This window comes from Choloepus didactylus, chromosome 3 (assembly GCF_015220235.1).
Source record: "Choloepus didactylus isolate mChoDid1 chromosome 3, mChoDid1.pri, whole genome shotgun sequence".
Classification (NCBI taxonomy): Eukaryota; Metazoa; Chordata; class Mammalia; order Pilosa; family Megalonychidae; genus Choloepus; species Choloepus didactylus.
The window spans coordinates 114,758,611-114,778,526 of NC_051309.1; the positions used below are offsets into that span (position 1 = coordinate 114,758,611).

A 19,916-nucleotide genomic window follows, 5' to 3' on the forward strand; every position below is an offset into this window, starting at 1 on the left:
GTTACTTTCACATAAAGATAGTTAAAATGAGCACAGAAAGAATGATACCTGGCAGAAGATAAACTAACAAAAGAGATGGTCTCTAGCTGTGCTGTTGAAGACCCCTGGGAAACTTTCAAATAGTCCCGTTGAGAACCAGCATATACTTTTCTCAAGTATCTCACTAATATCTGAGTTCTAGACCATACGGAATAGTTCAATCTGTTACTGGTTAGCCAGGACTAGAGGACATTCAACTCTACCCAGCTTTGTAGCTAATAAATCAATGTTAATTAAATTAGAATCAATTATCTAAATTTTAAGACTATGCTAGTAAAAAAAAGAGGGGTCTGAATAAGAGGTAGAAGAAAATGGACCAGAAGAGATCAAGGATTTGACAATGTTTCTTCTATAGAATCTGAATGCCCTACCATTTGTGTCACAGGCAGGATAAACCTTTGCCATGGCTTCGATAAAAAACTACTTAAGATTAACTAATTCTTTTTTTGTGTGTGCTTGCTTTCTGAAAACTCATAAGCTCTGCACTTAAGTTTGTGCACTGTGTGTGTGTTGTGCCTCAGTAAGAATTTTACTAAAACAAAGTAAAACAATAGCTGGTTAGAGAAAAATATATGGTCTTAAATGCATATATTAGAAAAGGAGAATGGCTCAAAACCAACCAATGAGCTAAGTAGCTGTCTCAAGAAATTAGAAAAAGAACAGCAAACGAAACCCAAGGAAAGTAGAAAGAAGGAAATGATTTAAAAAAATAAACATAAGAGCAGAAATTAATGAAACAGAAAACAGACATATACAAAGGACCAAGAGAAAGCAAAAGTTGGTTCTTTGAAAAGACTAATAGAAAAATCCCTAGTGAGGGATAGTTACTGGGTAAATAACCAATATCAGAAATGAAAAAGGGATGTCACACAGATGATGAGCCTCCTTTGCAGACCCTCCCTCCTGAAAAAGATGGCTGGGTTGTCTCTAAGCTTCCCTGGGACATTCAGGCTGGAGCTAGGGGATCCCACCTGCTCCTCCAGTTTTTTTTTTGTTTTTTAATTAATTTTTATTGAGATATATTCACATACCATGCAGTTATACAAAACAAAGCGTACATTCAATTGTTCACAGTACCATTATACAGTTGTGTATTCATCACCAAAATTAATTTAGAGTAACTAATTCTTACTTCATGTAATTACTTCATTCTAATTACTTCTCTAATGTCTCTCTTCCTTTCCAGACTTTATGTCTAAGAAGGCAGGGACTCTATTTATTATATTTACAGCACTAAACCTAGAACCAGCACAGTACTTGGCAGTAAACCCCCAATCATTATTTTTTGATTTAGGTTGTAAGGTATTGGAATAACTAGAAGTAAATAACTGAAACTATCAAACTGCAACCCAGTAGCCTTGAATCTTGAAGACGATTGCTTACAAGGGGTCACAGTGTGATTGTGAAAGCCTTGTGGATCGCACTCTCTTTATCCAGTATATGGATGGATGAGCAGAAAAATGGGGACAAAAACTAAATGAAAAATAGGGTGGGAGAGGGGGATGATTTGGGTGTTCTTTTTTACTTTTACTTTTTATTCTTATTCTTACTTTTTTTGGTATAAGGAAAATGTTCAAAAAATAGATTGGGATAATGAGTGCACAACTATACGATGTTACTGTGAACAGCTGATTGTACACCACATATGACTGTATGATATGTGAATATATCTCAATAAAACTGAATTTAAAAAATAAAAAACCAAAAAAAATGTTTGAGTTACGTATACTATTGTTTGATTCTCCTTAATCAATTGGCTGCTGATCCAGATTAGGTTGGATCAAGAAGGCTTTTACCATTCTTATCAAGATGTCATCAGATAAATCAAATAACCAAATGTATGCATGTTGAAAACTGCCAATGTTTTTTACCCCATCTTTGCACTTGCCACAAAACATTACAATTAAATGCCTGTTTACTTGCCTAGAATCTCCTGTTAAACTATAAATCCTTTGAGAAAAGAGATCATGACCAGGTGTTCATATCTGTAGTCTCAACTCCTAGCCTGATGGTGCCTAGCACTCAATAATGCCCAGAGTAAGAGCTCTGTAAGTATTTTTCAAATGAAAAACAAACAAACAAAAAAAAAAAAAAAAAAAAAAAAACTGTGATTCCCTTAAAAGAATCTGAGGGATTAATAATAAATTAATAATAAAATAATATTACAGGGAGAAAAAAATTCTTACCAATTTATAGCCCCTGCATCACACTTCTTCATAAGCAGTGCTTTCCAACATTCATGAGTGGATTCAATGACTTCAAGAGCAAAAGCCTAATTCCAAACCAAAAAAAGACATAGCAATCACATTGTTAATTTCTTCAATCTGTTAATTCTATTATGAACTTGGAACTATTCTCACTGTAATAGTATAATTGTTAAGAGCACGAACACTGGAGTCAGGCGAAACTGAGTATAAATTCTGGCTTCCTCGCTGATCAGTTGTGTGACTTTCAGCACGCTATTTAATTTCACTAAGCCTCAGTTTCTTCATCTAACAAATGGGATATAATGGGGATAATCTAAATCAGGGATTGGCAAGCTAAGGCCTGTGGACCAACTCCAGCCTACTGCCCATTTTTGTAAATAAAATATTACTGAACACACTCACACCCATTCTTTTACATTATGGCCTATGACTGCTAAATTTAGCACTGCAACAGCAGAGCTGAGTAGTTGAGACAGGGACTGTATGACCCATAAAGTCTAAAATATTTACTATCTGCCCCTTTACAGAAAAAAGTTTACTAACATCTGATCTGAATCATAAGCTGTTGAAAGAATAAATACGACATTCTATGTAAAGTGCTGAGCCTAGTACCTGGCTTATACGTAAGCATCCAACTCAATTTCATCATCATCAGAAGAACAAGTGGTCTAACTGTGTGGTCATTTTAGACTATCTACTAGTCTGAAGGTACTAAACCTACTTAATGTTTTCAAAATTCTTCCTTAGTATGAATTTATAGGCTGTCTACAAATGCTTATTTAATACTAGATACTCCTTTTGCTAGATATACATCAGCAAGACCATCTAAGGAAAACTTGCTTTATTATTCCAAAAGCAGAAAATTCTCCAGATTTCCCTCCAAAATTAGTTTTCTTAAGGAGAGTCTTTATTTATTAACTATTTTAATGACTCCTCCTGCAATGACAACACATTATGATAATGAAGAAAATAAAGAATTTTGGGAACTGAGATACAACAATAATGAGAAATTTACTTTTCAAATAAAAAGTTCTCTCAGGTCTACTGTTGCCTAAGATGAAGGAGAATGGCTAAATTTTCAATGAAGTATTATTGGGGCATCTAAGATTTGGGACAAGAAATCCAATTTATTATCTAGATAATAAAAGGAAAGGTTTTAAACAAATTATTCAGATAACTATAATTATTTAGAAGCCATTTCTGTACTTGCTTAAAGGAGGAGGCAGGAAACACCTAGTTTAAAGAATGGGAGCCATTTTTTAACCATTTTAAAGAGGCACAATTTAATTTTCCTGGGTTAGACACTATATTTTAAAATACAGCAATTAAAAAGCTATACATAAAATGATTATTTTCTGAAAAGAGTCATATAAATGGCCTCATTTTCATGCAGAAGAATTAGTGCTTGGCAAAAACAAACAAACAAAACCAAAAATCACCTCACTCTTTATAAAATCATGATTTGGCAGACTTACTCTGAGGCAGTAAAAGGCCACAAAAGTACTACAGAATTTTGAAATTTTAATTATTTCAAACATAAAATACAAGACATTTTTTAAGGAAAAATAAAAATAATTTATTTTACAAATTTTCAATATTTTATTTCTAAGTAAGGGAATCTAATCTAAAATAATGGTTTTAAATTTATATGTAATAATCCTCAGCAAATCTTAAAGCCTCATGATATTAAGGGTTTTTCTAATTTACTGTTTCAAAAATACCAGGTCCAACAATAAATTCTTTTATAGCAAAATACTTATTGTGAATTTTAAGTTTTCATTTACATGCCTTACTTTACTTAGAAAACTATATGATTTATTAATACCCACTTAAATGTTGATTTATAATGTTTAATATACTTAGCAGTTAAAAACTTTCCAAAAAATATTCCACGTTCTTTACTTTTTTTGGCCTATTTTCTCCATTTGTGTCATAGTAGAGACAATTTATACGAACTTTGTGGTTTTCTAACAGAAAAATCCTATGACAATAAAACAATAAAGTGCTTTCTTAATTGTTAAGCAGCTTAATTCAGTCATGTGCCTTAACTTAGGAACACTTAGGAGGAAAGCCTCTATGGATTTACATTAAAGGTAAGTAACTTTCTCTTCTCAAAAATAGTAAATGGAAGGTTTTTCTTATTACACAATTTGCAGAGTTGGATTGATCATGAAACTCCTTCCTTTTCTGAAAAGATGAAGGAGATTAGATAAATAGATGAGTTTTTTTAGCCTCACTGATTCATTTACATATCTCCAGAATAAAATTTTTAATAAAAATGATAATAACATTAATATAAAGGTCAGTACAAACACTTTTTTTCATCATGCTTCATGCAAGCATTCATGTAAGAAACCCCACAAATTGAAGGCAGGATTGTACGTGTTTCAGGAAGTACATTTTAAACAAAAATTATCATCTTCACCTTGTTTTTGAATTCTCCATTAAAAGCAAGCTGGTTTTCTGGTTTTCCTTCTGGCACCTTATACATTCTAAACCAATTAAGCGTAGCTTCCAAATAACCAGGTTTGTACTTCTTGACATCATCAATATCTGTAAATGAAGAAACAAAAAACTTTCTGTTAAAACTCAAAACTTCATTCCATTTAGTCATAGAACACTGCTGAGAGCCAAGAAATGTGGAGTCTAGTCAAGTCTACCACTGAGTAGCAGCATAACTGCCTACATATATTGTTTCCCCTCTGGACTTCTGTATTTTTCATATGTAAAACATTATTTTTTCATTCTAAAAATATTTATTGAGTACCTGTAGTACAGGGGATAAGTAGAAGTGTACAGTGAAGTTCTTATCTTTAAGGAGCTCAGAGATCTAACTAATGGAAGCAGACAAATAGATGACAAATTGCAATAAAGTGCCATGAGGTTTTAACAGAGATATGTAAAAGGAATGATGAAGTCACATAGTGGGGAGTGAAAGAAAGTAGAAAGCATCATAAAGGTGGGAGGCTCATCACCAAATAGCTAAGTGGGGAAGAGGTAGAAGGAACAGCACACCTAACAGTCAGGAAGAATGTCTCAGGAAACACAAACACAGGTAGTTCTGAATGGTTAGGGCATCGGTGATTGGCAGGAGGGGAGTGGGAAACGCTCTGGAGGGGCCAGGTCACTGGGGAGTATATACACTATGCTAAGGAATTTATATGTCAATCTGTAGGCAATGGAGGGTATATCATGATCTGTTTGGAAATATTAGACTAGAGGAATGTTAAAGACAGAATGGTGAGGGCAGAACATAGAAGAAAACATAGTCAGGTTGGATGAGAAGGGCTTCATGCATTTATTCACCAAATATTTTACCACACGTCAGACACCATTATGTGGAAACAGAACAGGAAATGAAACAGTCCCTATGCTCATGGTTTACACAGTACGAAGAGACGGACAACAGATACAGAAACAAATACACAATATGGTAAGTGGCAAAAAGTCCTGTGGAGAAAAATAATGCAGAGTAAGGAAGATAGGAAAAAAGGACAGGGCTTCAACAGAGTAGTGGTATCTGGATAATTCACAGACTTTTTCATTTGAAATTCTGTTATGACTTTCAGGGTTTACTTTTAAGTTCTATTATCACTTAAACAGGTTAACCATTACATTCTGATGACACTCATTTGTATATAATGAGAAATAGAATTACTATGTTAATAGCAATAGTCTCTCCCCCCCACCCCCAAAGATGTCCCTAGGGAATGTATTCTTCCAATAAATATCAATTCAAGATGTATGAGAACTAGATAAAACTAGAAGCCTTTACTCTCCACCAGACTGTGGCTTAAGTGAAATTTAGTATAGTCCTTTATGTGTAATATATTACTGCAAATAACAAATAGACTTGGTAGTACTTGAAAAATTTAAGTTATAAATAAAAACTTACTCAGGAGATAAATATAACTTGGGAGATGATGTCATCCATACAGATAATTTACAGTACACTTGGTTTCAGGCTCACTCATCTAAGTCTGTGGGAATCCCCACTTTTTAGCTTGACAGGAAAAGGTAAGCGTTTTGCAGGCATGGGTTAAACAAAAGAGAATTATCCTTTTGCTTCGTTATGCTTGCTTTTTGCCTGCTATGTTGAGGTTTAGCAGGGGTTTCATGTATTTCTAGGGACCAGACAGATCACATAAATGAAATGTGTGGTACGGCAGAGACCATGGGAATGGCAGAGACTATTGCAAACAGGAGTTTGAGATGTTGCCTAAAGGCACTCTAATTTAAAATTTAAAAATTACATCATTGGGCTGCACATCTATCTAAAATAATCTAGGGGCCAATGGCCACAATGTTACAATTAACCAGGTGGGGAGAGATCACTTGAAACCAAACATGGGGCAACATTTGCTCTACTGATCAGAGTCAGCACGTATTTAATGAGAAATCAGTAAGAAAATGTTTAAGAAACTGAATTCTAAAAATTGAAATTACATTGTTTTAACATTATACGTTGCTTCCCAGGTCAGTTTTTTGACATGCCCAAAACAGAACATTCAACAAATACTGCACCAAAACTGTTGGTGTTTCCTCTTCAAATTTTGATTCTTTTTTTTCTGTTCATCTTATTAAAGGAATTTCTTTCTCAAGTGAGCTTTCTATTGATCATTTTCCTACATCATATCAATATCTCTGCAAAAAAATCCCTGCAAATTAATTAATATTGACTTCCTCCAACTCAGTTTTCTTACTCACAGGAAAAAAAAAATCCTTTAGTCCAATGAAGGTGAACAACTAGAAATGCATTATAAGCCATATGCAAAATAAATAATTTTCCATTACTTAAATATAATTTGACTTCATCATTGCACCTTACCCAATTGAACCATTTTCTGTCCATCACGTAAACTTTTTTGGATTATTTTTTAACTCACTGACTTCAAATAAGAAAGAAAAGCAACATTTTCCAATATCAATCTCAGTCTAGGAGAATTTCTACTCAGAAGCAGAGGATGTATTAAGCAAAGTCACCATTAATTTTAAAAAGGGAAAATTTAATAACAGCAATGAGAACTGTAACTCTCCAGACATAAGCTAAAATATTCCATTCTCAATTAATTATACCTGGAGAAAATAGCTACGTATTCTCAAACAATAATGTTTTAAAACAAACCAAAAATTTAAAAGAAATTAAGCAATTTAAATATGTTTTAAACCTTCATAGCAAATTCCCAAAGCCAAATTTTCATATCAAATACCAACAAGCACTTCAATGAAGTATGCTTCTGAAATTATTAAAAATTCCACCCGAAATCTATAAATTGATTTACAGTCTACAAAAGACAGATATATATATATATACATACACACAGATACACACACACATACATGTATCACCTTTTTGTCCTTGTAAAGCTCTTGAGAAGTGAGAATAAGTACACTCATATTCAACATGATGAAACTACATCTAAAAGAGTTTGCCAAAATTTGTCCATATCATTCATGGTAGAACAGGTATTAGATAAAAATAAGTCTTCTGACTGATTCCATGACATCTGCTTTTTCTTCTAATGCATAGCAACTGTACTAGTTTCCTAGGGGCCAGAAAAAATTACCACAAACTGGATGGCTGAAAACACCAGAAATTTACTGTCTCACAGTTCTGGGGACTAGAAGTCTGAAATCAAGATGTCAGCTGGGGGGCATGAAACCTCTGAAGACTTTAGGGGGGAATCCTTCCTTGCCTCTTACTAGTTTCTGGTGATTTCCAGCAATCACTGGGGTCCCCTGGCTTGCAGAGGCATCACCTCCAGTACCTGTGACTGTCACACCTTGGTATTCTCCCAGTGTCTCTAAGTTTTCCTCCTCTTCTAAGAATACCAGTCAAATTGGGTTAGGGCCTACCCCAATCCAGTATGATGTCATCTTAAATTACTTCTGCAAAGACCCTATTTCTAAGTAAGATCACAGTCATAGGTTTCAGGTGGACATGAATTTTTGGGGAACACTATACTATCTAGTACAGTAATATTGCCCAGTCACAGGTTTTATTTACATTAAAAGAACATAAGTTTATATGCACTTTTCACAATGTATGTTATTTTAAGAAAAGCAGCAATTTTCTAGTACTCATTTATTTTATGTGAAAGTTTCTATTATAGATTACTGCATAGCTTATTTTAAAGATGAACTAATCCAACAATAAACTTTAGGATAATCTGGAAGAGCTCTTTTATATAATCAAGTTAAATCTGCTTCTCTTTTTGATTACAAATCAAGCTCCTTTAATCAAATGCTACTTGATCAACTCACTGGACTGATTAACAAAGCCTCTCCATTTCTTCTGACTGATGCCCACAGTATTCTGTGTGCCAAATCAGGTAGGCTACTGCAGCATGAACCTCAAGCTTCTGTTTCCACCAGTTAAGTTTTGACTTTATTAAGTGTCAGGTGTAATTATTTATTCCCAAATTGTTTATGCCATCTGTATCTGTTGATATAATTATGAGGTTTAATTATATACTATATAAGTAAGAAAGTGACTCTATCAGTACCAAAAAGTTGTTTCTATGAAATTAAGAAGAATGTTTCCAAATATTTCAGTAAAGCTGGTTGCTAAAAATATCTCTGTCAAATTAGGCATGGGTAAGAAAATAGTTAAATATTAGGGAATAATATATAAAATTTTATAATTATGCATGCAGATTGGTTTGCAAATGAGTTGGGAAGGAGATTTTAGATGTGAGAGGTCAGGGATGGCCTCTGATAAAATGAATTTGTGCACAGTCTTTGATGAAATATGGGAGCAACTCCTTAAGTATCTGGAGGAAGAGGAGTCCAGGGAGGAAGACAGTAAGTACAGATAGTATCAGACAGGAGTGTTCTTATAATGTCCCAGAAAGAGAAACAAACTCCTGTAGCTGGAGAGGAGTGATCAAACAGTGTTAGGAGATGAGATGAGGAAGAACCTCAGCCAGGACTCTAAGGGCCATAATAAGGACTTGGGCATTGGAGGACTTTATCTTATTGGTTGATTGACTGATTGTTAATATATACACAACATAAAATTTCCCATTTTCACCCTTCCAAGCATACAATTAAGTGGTGCAAATTATATTCAAAATGTGTGCAACTATCACCATACATTACCAAGATTTTTTCAAAACACCAAACAGAAACTCTGTACCAATTAAGCAAACCACTCCCCATTCCCCCAAATCCCCGGCCTCTGGTAACCTGTAAACTATTTTCTTTCTCTGTGGATTTGCATATTCTAGGTATTTCATGTAAGTGAATCATACAATATTTGTCTTCCTGCATCTGGCTTATTTCACTAAACATGTTGTCTTCAGGATTCATCCATGTTATAGCATGTATCAGCACTTCATTCTTTTTTACAGCTGAGTAATATTCGACTGTATATAAATACTGCATTTAGTTTACCCATTCATCTGCTGATGGACACTCACTTGGGTGTTTCCACCTTTTGGCTATTGTGAATAATGCTGCTGTGAACACTGGTGCACAAATATCTGTTTAAGTCTCTGTTTTCAATTATTTGGGGTATATATCTAGAAGCTGAATTGTTGGGTTATAAGGTAATTCTATGTATAGCTTTTTACAAACCTCCAAACTGTTTTCCACAGCACATGCACCATTTTACATTCTCACCAACAATGTACACGGGTCCTGTTTCTCTGCAGCCTCACGAACAACTGTTATTTTCCAGTAGTTTTAGTAATAGCCACCCTAGTGTGCTGTGAAGTGCTATCTCATTGTGGTTTTGATTTGCATTTCCCTAATAGCTAATGATGTTGAGCATCTTTTCATGTGCTTATCCTATTCACATATCTTCCTTGAAGAAATGTCTACCCAAGTCTTTTTCCTTTTTTGAAATTGGGTTGCCTTTTTGTTAAGTTGAAGGCATTCTTTATATACTCTGGATACCAAACATTTATCACATGTTTGGTTTCCAAATATTTTCTCTTATTCTGTATGTTGTGCTTTCACTTTCTTGATAATGTCCTTTGTTACACAAAAGTTTTTAATTTTGATGATGTCCCATTTATCTATTTTTTATTTTGTTGCCTGTGCTTTTGGTGTAAAATCTAAGAATGCATTGCTTAATACAAGGTCCCGCAGATATCTTCCTAGATTTTCTTCTAAGAGTTTTATAGTTCTGAGTTAACTTTTGTATATGGTGTGAGGAAGGGGTCCTGGTTCATAGTTTTGTTTGTGTTTGTCCAGTTTTCCCAGAACAATTTGGTAAAGAGACTATTTTTCCCCCATTGAGTGTACTTAGCACCCTTATAAAAAATAAATAGGCTATATATGTGTGAGTTAATTCTGAACTTGCAATTAGATTCCACTGATTTACATGCTTGTCTTGATGCTGATACCATACTGTTTTGATTATTGTACCTTTGTAATAAGTTTTATGTTGGGAAGTGTGAGTCCTCCCATCTTGTTCTTTTTCAAGACAGAGTTGGCTATTTAGGGCCCCTTGCCCTTCCATATGAATCTGATGACTGACTTGTCCTTTTTTGCAAAAACAGCTGTTAGATGTTTGATTAGGATTGTATAGAATCCGTAAATCGTTTTGGGAAGTATTGACATCTAAACAATATTAGGTCTCCCAACCTATGGCATAGCATGTCTTTCCATTTAATTAACTCTTCTTTCATTTCTTTGAACATGTTGTAGTTTTCCATATATAAATCTTTTACATCCTTAGTTAAATTTATTCCTAGACATTGTATTCTTTTAATTGCTATTGTGAATGGAATTGTTTTCTTGATTTCCCCATCATCTTACTCATTACTAGTGTATAGAATCACAACTGATTTCTGAATGCCAATCATGTAGCTACAATTTTGTTGAATTTGTTTAACTCTGTTAGTTTTAATGTGGATTCTCTGGGGTTTTCTACTTAAAGGATCATGTGATCAGCAAATAGCTTTACTTCTTCCTTTCCAATTTGGATGCCTTTTGTATCTTTTCTTGCCTAATTGTTGTGACTAACTTTCTGTACACTGCTGAATAGCAGTGGTGAAAGTGGGCATCATTGACTTGTATCTGATTTTAGGGGGAAAACTTTCATTCTCTCACCATTGAGTATGATGTTAGCTGTGGATTTTTTATATATGCCCTTTATCATGTTGAGGCAGTTCCTCCTAGTCTTCTGAGTGTTTTTTTCAAGAAAGGTGCTGTGTTTGTTAAATACCCTTTTTGAATCAATTGAGATGAGTGTGTGGTTTTCTTCCTCAATTCTACTAATGTGGTACATTACATTAATTGATTTTCCTATGCTGAAACACCCTTGCATTACTGGGATAAATCCCACTTGATCATGGTACATAATCCTTTCATTGTGCTGTTGGATTCTGTTTGCTAGTATTTTTTAAAGGATTTTTGCATCTATATTCATGAGGGATATTGATCTATAATCTTCTTTTCTTGTGATATCTTTATCTGGCTTTGGTGTTAGGGTGAGGTTAGCCTCACAGAATGAGATAGAAAGAGTTCCTCAAACTTCAATTTTTTGGAAGAGTTTGACCAAGATTGCTATTAATTCTTCTTTGAACCTTGGAAAAAATTCAGTGAAGCCATTTCGCTCTGGACTTTTCTTGTTGGGAGGTTTTTGATTACTGATTCAATCTCTTTACTTTTTATTGATCTATTGAGATCTTCTATTCTTCTTGAGTTACCTTATTACCTAAGTGTGTATTTCTAGGAATTTGTCCATTTCACCTAGTTTATCTATTTTTGTGGTGTACAAATACTCACAGTATTCTTTTATAATCCTCTTTATTTCTATAATGTTGGTAGTAATGTCCCTCCATTCATTTCTGATTTCAGTTATTTGCATCCTCTCTTTTTTTCTTTGTCAATCTAGCTTAAGGTTCATCAATTTTAATGATTTTTTTAAAAAGAACCAATTTTTGGTTTCGTTGATTGTGTTGTTTTTCTATTCTCTATTTATTTTATCTGTATTTTTTATTACTTCTTTCATGCTGCTCATTTGGTTTTAGTTTGTTTTCAGTTTTCTAGTTCCTTCAGGTGTGAGGTTAGTTTACTGATTCGAGATCTTTCTTCTTTTTTAATGTAAGCATTTACATCTATAAATTTTCGTCTTAGCAATGCCTTCACTGCATCCTGTAAGTTTTGGTACGATGTGATTTGTTTTCTTTTATTTCAAGGTATTTATTAATTTCCCTTGTGATGTCTTCTTTGACTCAATGGTGGTTTAAGAATGAATTATGCAATTTCTATATTTCTGTGGATTTTCCAATTCTCCTTCTGTTATTGATTTTTCCCTTCATTCCACTGTGGTCGGGAAGATATGTTGTATGATTTCAACCTTTTAAATTTACTGAGAAATGTTTTGTGGCCTAAACATAATGGCCTCACCTGGAGAATGACCCAGTGCACTTCAGAAGAATGTATAATCTGCTATATTCATGGGTGAAGTCTTCTATATACATCTGTAGGTCTATTTGGTTTACAGCATTGTTCAATTGCTCTATTTCCTTATTGAAGATATTTTCAAACTTTGTTTAAAATGTTCATTTTGTTTATTAATACATACATGCATGCCTTCCTTTATTCATCAATCCACAAAAATTTACTTAACACCTATAACATGCCAGGCACTGAACAAAGCTTTGGTAGCAGAAAAACTAATAACAGAGCACAAATCCTGGAAGAGCACATAATCCATATACAGTATCAGATATAGCTAATATGCTAGAGAAATAATACTAAATACCTAGGAATAAACCTAACATAAAATGTAACAAGACTTTCACAAATAAATCTACATGGCTTTACTAAAAGAAGTACAAGAAAACCTGTATAAATGGAAAAAATATATAAATATATCATATTGATAGATGTGGAAATTAATATTTTAAGGATAGCAAGACTCCTTAAACAAATGGATTACAATGGAAAAACCAAAACCAGCTTGAAAAAAATAGAACAAAAGAAGGTAGATTTGTCTTGTATATCTTATTATGAAACTATAGCAATTAAAATAAATAAGCACTGCCACAGTAGTAGACCTTTGACACCAGTCAGAGAATCTAGAAATAGATTCTTTGTATAAATAAGAATGCAATATATGATATAGGAGACATTTCAAAATAGTGGGACAGATTTTTCTTTTAGTGGGAAAACTGTCTATAAGGGGAAAAAAAAAAGATAAAACACATGGATTAAGAACCCACTTGTAAAAAATTTTAAATATAAAATAATAAAATAAAATACAGAAAAAACATTTTATGACTGTGGGGTAAGAAATCCTTAAACAAGAATCAAAACACTAAATTCTTACATAAAAAGACTAATCAAATGGAGTATAACAAAATTTAAAACCTCGTAAGACAAGTTTCTCCACAGATGGGGAGAAAATACTTGCAACCTAAATAATAAAGGATTAATATCCAAAATCAAAACAAATCTCATAAACCAAAACAAAACATCAACCCAAAAGAAGAATGGGTAAATGATATGGATAAGCAATTGACAGAAGGAGAGAGACAAACATCCAAACAATACATGAAAAAGATGCTCCATCTTAACAGTAAGCAGAAAATCTCAAAATTAAAGCAAGATACCATTTTCTGATAGGTTCCTGAGAACCCTTACATTAATTTATCCTTCTCTGCTGGATGTGAGACGTAGTCACCTTATCAGATTTGATTATATCCCCACCACCACTACCACCCGCTGCCTCATATTTAAAGCTAGTATATGGTGCTTTATCAAATTACATAAACTCACATCTCTAACCTTTCCACCTACAACCCCAAATTGTGAACCACTTCTACTTCTGCAAGGAAGATCAACAGAAAACAAATCTTAAATGCTGCTTTTATCTAGATTATTTCCATCAAACCATAACATGAAGTGAGGAAAGCAGATATCCAGCTAATGATTTTTGGTTTTTATTTTTATATATAAAAAAATAGTAACACTAATGTAATACCATATCTCCTTGCCCTTTTATTTAAAAGAAAAGACAAAGGTGGGAAATTGTCTCATGCTACAATTTTGTCCAGAAGACGGAAGGAAAAAGGGAAAAAAAAGAAAATACAATTTCCAATTCTATGGGATTTTACCAAATGAAATGATACAAAGACATTTGCACAAAGCTCTCATTCCAATTCTACAGATGTCACTTCTCACAGAACTAAATATGACCACAACTAGCCCTCTAAACAAAATCTGTGGGAAACAAGAACTTATGTTTTTAAAGACATCTTATAAACATTCACCAGAAACAACAGTTACATTCCATATAAACACATTTACTATATTTCTGCATCACAAATAGAGGTTCTAACTCAGGAAATTAATTAATTTTAACAGTTTGTGCTTACTCAGAATCTCTAATAGGTTTTCATGTTTTCCATACTGGTCTGTATATCAGTGATTAATAGTACATAGACTAACAAACAGTAACCATTTTAATTGTCCCTTCCTTCTTCCTTCTCCTTTTCCACACATTAAACTCTTATGAGTCAAAAGATGTACTAAAAATACATATTAACATCATGAAAAATAATGGAAATTAATACACTTTAAAAATAAGTATTAACATTAACACACAAGGTAATTGTACATTGAAGCCTATACGTATTATATCAGAAAACACTTCTTGGAAAAGACCTAATAGATTTTTTCCAAAAGTATTCATTACCAGTTTACAAGAAGTCTCTCATGATCAACAGCATGAAAACAATACAGATGCCTTGTACATAGTAGAATCTCAAACATTTATTTTATTTTTTATTTTACCAACCTGATTTTAATTTGAAGGATATAACAAAGTGACTAAAAGCACAGCCTTTAGATCAGACAGACCTCCACTGACATTCTAGCTCCATTGCTTAACAGCTACCCCAAAGCACTTAAAAATGTGCCAACACTTTCTAGAAATTATCTCATGATCCTTTAACTTAAACTGTTTCCTTTAGCACTAACTTTGAAATTTCTTATTTTTTAAAGGTCTTTCTACTTATCAAAGAATAAAAGCTAAAAATAATGGATTCAAAACATTTCCTAGTACAACAAAAATTTAGAAGGTGGGGGGGACCCTAAGGATTATTTACTGATTAGATGATCAAACCCCACATTTTTAGAAATGAAGAACTTATGTCTCCAAAAGGTTAAAACACTTGTCTAAGGTCTAACAAACAAACAAGATAACTAACAAACATGAGTGGATTTTTAAATTTAGGTGTCCTGCACTTTTCACCACGTCACAGGAATATTACTGAAACCTAAAAACAAAACGGAAAGAGGTGAAGTTTCAAAAACAAGATCCCTAGTAATTTATTAATTGAATTTTATTCTTAATTATAGTACACTTGATTCAATTTGTCTCTGTTCCTCAACTTCCTCCCCACCCCCACCCCTATACACTCACGCCTATTAAGGTATGCCCATTAATGAAATCAAAGGAATAAAGATCCAAGGAGCCATCTTTCTACCAGGACCTCTAATTTTCATTGTCCCACTGATTCCTAAATTATTTAAGAGCAGATGGTCAGCACTCCCAGAAAGCAACAATGCCCAAAGCCACAAATACTTTGGACAAGCCCAGTATTTTTCAGCAGGATGGTGCAATGCAGCGGGAAAGAGCATGGGCTCTGGAGCTGGACTGGATTCGAATTGTTTGCTGTATGACTTGGGACAAGTTATTAAGCCCTACTTCTCCCTACCCCCTGCACTGTGTCCCAGTTGCCTAATCTGAGGGGAAAAAACCCAGCAGAATAGCACATCTTGACTGACATTGTGTGAAGATTAAACAAGATATTTCCAAAGAGGCACTGAACAGTTTCTAGCACACAGGAATTGCTCCACAAGTGTTAGAGATATTAGATGAAAATGGTTATATGCCAGCCCCTTTCTATGCCAAAGAGTACATTCTTCTGACTTCAGCATGCACAGGGAAGCTGATTAAAATCTCTTCTTTCAGGTTACCAAGTTTGAAAGAATATTTTCCCTTAAGATTACAATGCTATTCCCTTTTTTCCCCCTAAATGACAGTATTAAACTGTGTTTCAGGAAGAAAAAAAAAATCTTAAATTGTTTATCTATATATTGTTTAGCTAAAAACAACACATTATATTGTTTATCTAAAAAAGAATTAGAGGCACTAGGGTATTTCTTCAGTAAATGAAAATCTAAGCCAAATAAATTCAGTTTCAGCATGTTGATTCCTGTTTTGAAGAACAATAAAAGAAACGATGTAATTTTATTTGACTTGTAAACTTCCCTAAATGTGTGTTGAAATTCTATATAAATGAAATACACATATAATCTGAGCGTTTTAGGACAAGTATAATACTGTCCTTGAAAAAATTCCAATGGTCTAATTTTAAATCATTCCCTTATTACTCATTAATTTATTTATCACAGAATATATCTACATAGAGGTACTGTCTGGTTTCAAATTTTTGTTTTTTAATCTTTCATTTCTAAAAATAGTAAAATCACTTCATAGGCAATAGTTATTGTAGGACAACAGACAGTAGATTTCATTTATTTAAATACCAAACAGAAGAAATCTTCCTTGCTCTGCAACTTGAAATAGCTTCTAGGCCTAAATTATCTCCTCATGACATTAACGCCTCTGACATAAGGTTCTTAGGCATCATTGGAGGTTCTCAAGAGGCTCAAACATCTGTTTGGTGAATATCTGTACTTCTACATTATACTGGGTGGTAAAATTAACCAAGAGACAAATTGCACATGCCCTAGCATTTCAATGTTCTTACAAAGCTCTGCACTTGGTTATTTGACAACCAAGCACTATTATCCCTAATGGCCAAGGCATTCTCTAGTAACAATTTAGGTGTCTTAGGAGTCTTATTAACTTTCTGGCCATTAAGGTACCATTGAGAACAGTAGGGCCTGGAACCTAATTATAGCACATTAAATGGACATAGTGGTCTCCAAGTGTTAATAAGCCTGCCAAAATGACCAATTTTCTAACAGGGACTGACCTAGTGGATTACAAGGAATTTGGTTTCAAATGTTTAGACTTCTTTTTGTTAGATTTTCATAGTGGCTGTCCAGCTTCAGAAGGGGAAACTTGAGGATTTAAAATAGTAATGTTAAAATTACAGAAATAGAGTAACAACAGTTTCTAATTGCAATGTGTCCTCTGATGCAATGGCTAGTTTCAGTTCAGTCACATCAAAGTTAGAACTATTAATATTAAAAAAGGATATTATAATCTACCAAAGTCTGCACATATGTTCATTAGGATCAAAGAGGTTATTTCCTCATAAATAAAACAATCCTAAAGCTTCCTTAGAAGAATCATAACTTAAATGCATCTGGATTAGTATAGTAAAAATAAATCTATATATATATATGAAAAGCCATATCGTCTATAAACTAAAACAGACTTCTGTGTTTCCAAAAAAAGAAAAAATATTTATTAACCATGTCAAATAACAGCTTCTTTTTTTTAAGGTTATGGAAATTAATAGGATAGATTTATCTTTAGGTGTCTAAATGAAAAAAAATATATAGGAAATAATAAAACATTTCTCTATCAATTTCTTCACTAGGCACTTCTCCAGAAAACAAATACAGAATTTTTTAAGAAAACATCAGTAGCTACCCTTCCCTAAATATTCTTAATCTTTTCTATTCTTTATATGTCTCCAACAAAAATGTCAGTAAGTATAGATGACAAATATTTAAAATAATAAAATCACCTACTACTTTATGATAGAAATTTCATTGTATAAACAGTAAATGTTAATTATAGTACACTTTATTCACTTTGCATTAGATGTTTAATGTATTTATGCAGAAGATGAAAAAACATTTCAGACAGGTATGTATTCAGATAATTAATCTCGTGCAATTTTCTGCAAAAAATTTTGGAAAACGTGTACCAGCAACAGTGAAAAAAGAATACAAAAAGGAGGGAATGAAAGAATCTAAGAAACAGCAGCACTAACCCTGGAGGGCAAGGAAAAGAAATCCTATGATGATGGCTATGCAGCAGGTTCAGAGAATAGTCTGTCCAAAATTTATCATCCAATAAATAGTATGATAAACTAGGTGAATAATATTCACATAATAATACTGTAATGCTATTTATTAGTTTTCAACTTTCAGATTCAGCAAAAAAAAACATGAACAACAATTATAATTAAAGAACAAAACTTAAACATTATAAATTTAGAACTAACAGTATAGCTGAGAAAAACTAGGTTATAAGGGGTGGAGAAAGAAAGGAGGGAGGTATAGAAATCTTAATGCCCTTGTTGCAAATACTGGACAGTCAAGAGTTACTGTTTAAAGTTAAAGAAGGAATAAATCCAAGTTGAAGTGCAATACTTAGGGTTATTAAGATAATGTGAGAAGAAATATGGTAATGAAATTGAAATTGTATAAGAAGTTAAACTCCTTGTCTTTCAAACAGGGAAAATACATAAATTAAGAAATAAAAGTGTGAGCATATTGTCTACAGAACAGAGGTTACCAGTAAAGAACTATAAACACACAGAAAAGATACTCAAGACTGGGGGTGGGAGGTGGGAAGGAGAACTTTATTTTCATTTTATATACCTTTTTTATATTTCTGAGTTTCTATTTCCAAGTATATTATTAATTTTATAATTTAAAAATGCTACAAAAATCCTGTGATTTTAGAAGGTAAATGGGAGAGAAATATAATAAAAATTTTACAATTGCATGATTTAAAATTAAATATTAATTTAAGGGTAATTTTTCAAAGATGTATAGTGGAGAATGTATAGCAGATAGAAAAGTTTTACTATCCATTGGCCAATATTTACTTATTCATATGAATCCAAATATGCCTTTTTATATTACTATAATAAAATCACAAGTTGTTATAAAAGGCATTTTACCTAATCTCAAAATCATAAAGTTGGTTCACTTATATACTTCTGAGGCCCCCTCAGCCCTGCCAAGGTTCTCTTTTTAACCATAACATCATTATAAAATAAACAGCCATGTGCTTACAATAATTAGGTTTCTCCTGTAAGTTAGGTATGCTTAGAACATGAATTATTATGATATAATAGAAAGCAATGAAACATTGCAATCACATCATATAAACGGATCTTTTTAGAATAAACTTCTAAAAATTTTTCACAAATTTAAAACATTTTCAGCCCCTGCAATTACTGAGCACCTCTCACCCTTCCCTCTACCCACTTAGGCAAATGCTAATGAGAAAACAGACATTCCAGGCTAAGAAGTGGAGAAGAACGAGAAAATCAACCCACCCCAATGTACATATATATACATAGAAGAGATAACTTCCCAATTTCAATTCAACAAGTAGAGAGCAAATTTCAAAGAATAGTATAGGTTACAGTTCCACAGCCTCACCCATTTCTCTATTGCAAAATATAACATACACAAAAAGGTAACATCCTTCAAAGCATGATTCAACAAGTAGTCATATAGGAAATCTCCAAAGTTGCCATGAGCCACAGCACCACAGCCTCAGTTACCTCCCCACCGTGAAATACAGCATACACACAAAAAGGGGACCATCTCCCCACCCCCTGGCCATTCCACTATCCCAGCAACCAAGAAAAAGAAAATTATATAAAGATTCAGTATTCATAACCCTTTGTTAAATTCCATCTTGTCTGGAATTAAGTTAAGGTGGGGTCGTGGAACTGTGACACATGGCATCCTCTGAGGTTTGTC

General features: G+C 33.2%; 1 protein-coding gene across 1 annotated transcript in view; it reads right to left on the reverse strand.

Moving 5' to 3' along the window:
• Positions 1-19,916, reverse strand: part of PPA2 (inorganic pyrophosphatase 2) — an 89,266-nt gene that overhangs the window by 12,629 nt on the left and 56,721 nt on the right. Inside the window, exons 7-8 of the mRNA XM_037830383.1 lie at positions 4,672-4,799; positions 2,226-2,311 (exon numbers count right to left, since the gene is read on the reverse strand). Coding sequence (XP_037686311.1) covers positions 2,226-2,311; positions 4,672-4,799 — 214 coding nt within the window. The remainder of the gene's footprint in view (positions 1-2,225; positions 2,312-4,671; positions 4,800-19,916) is intronic.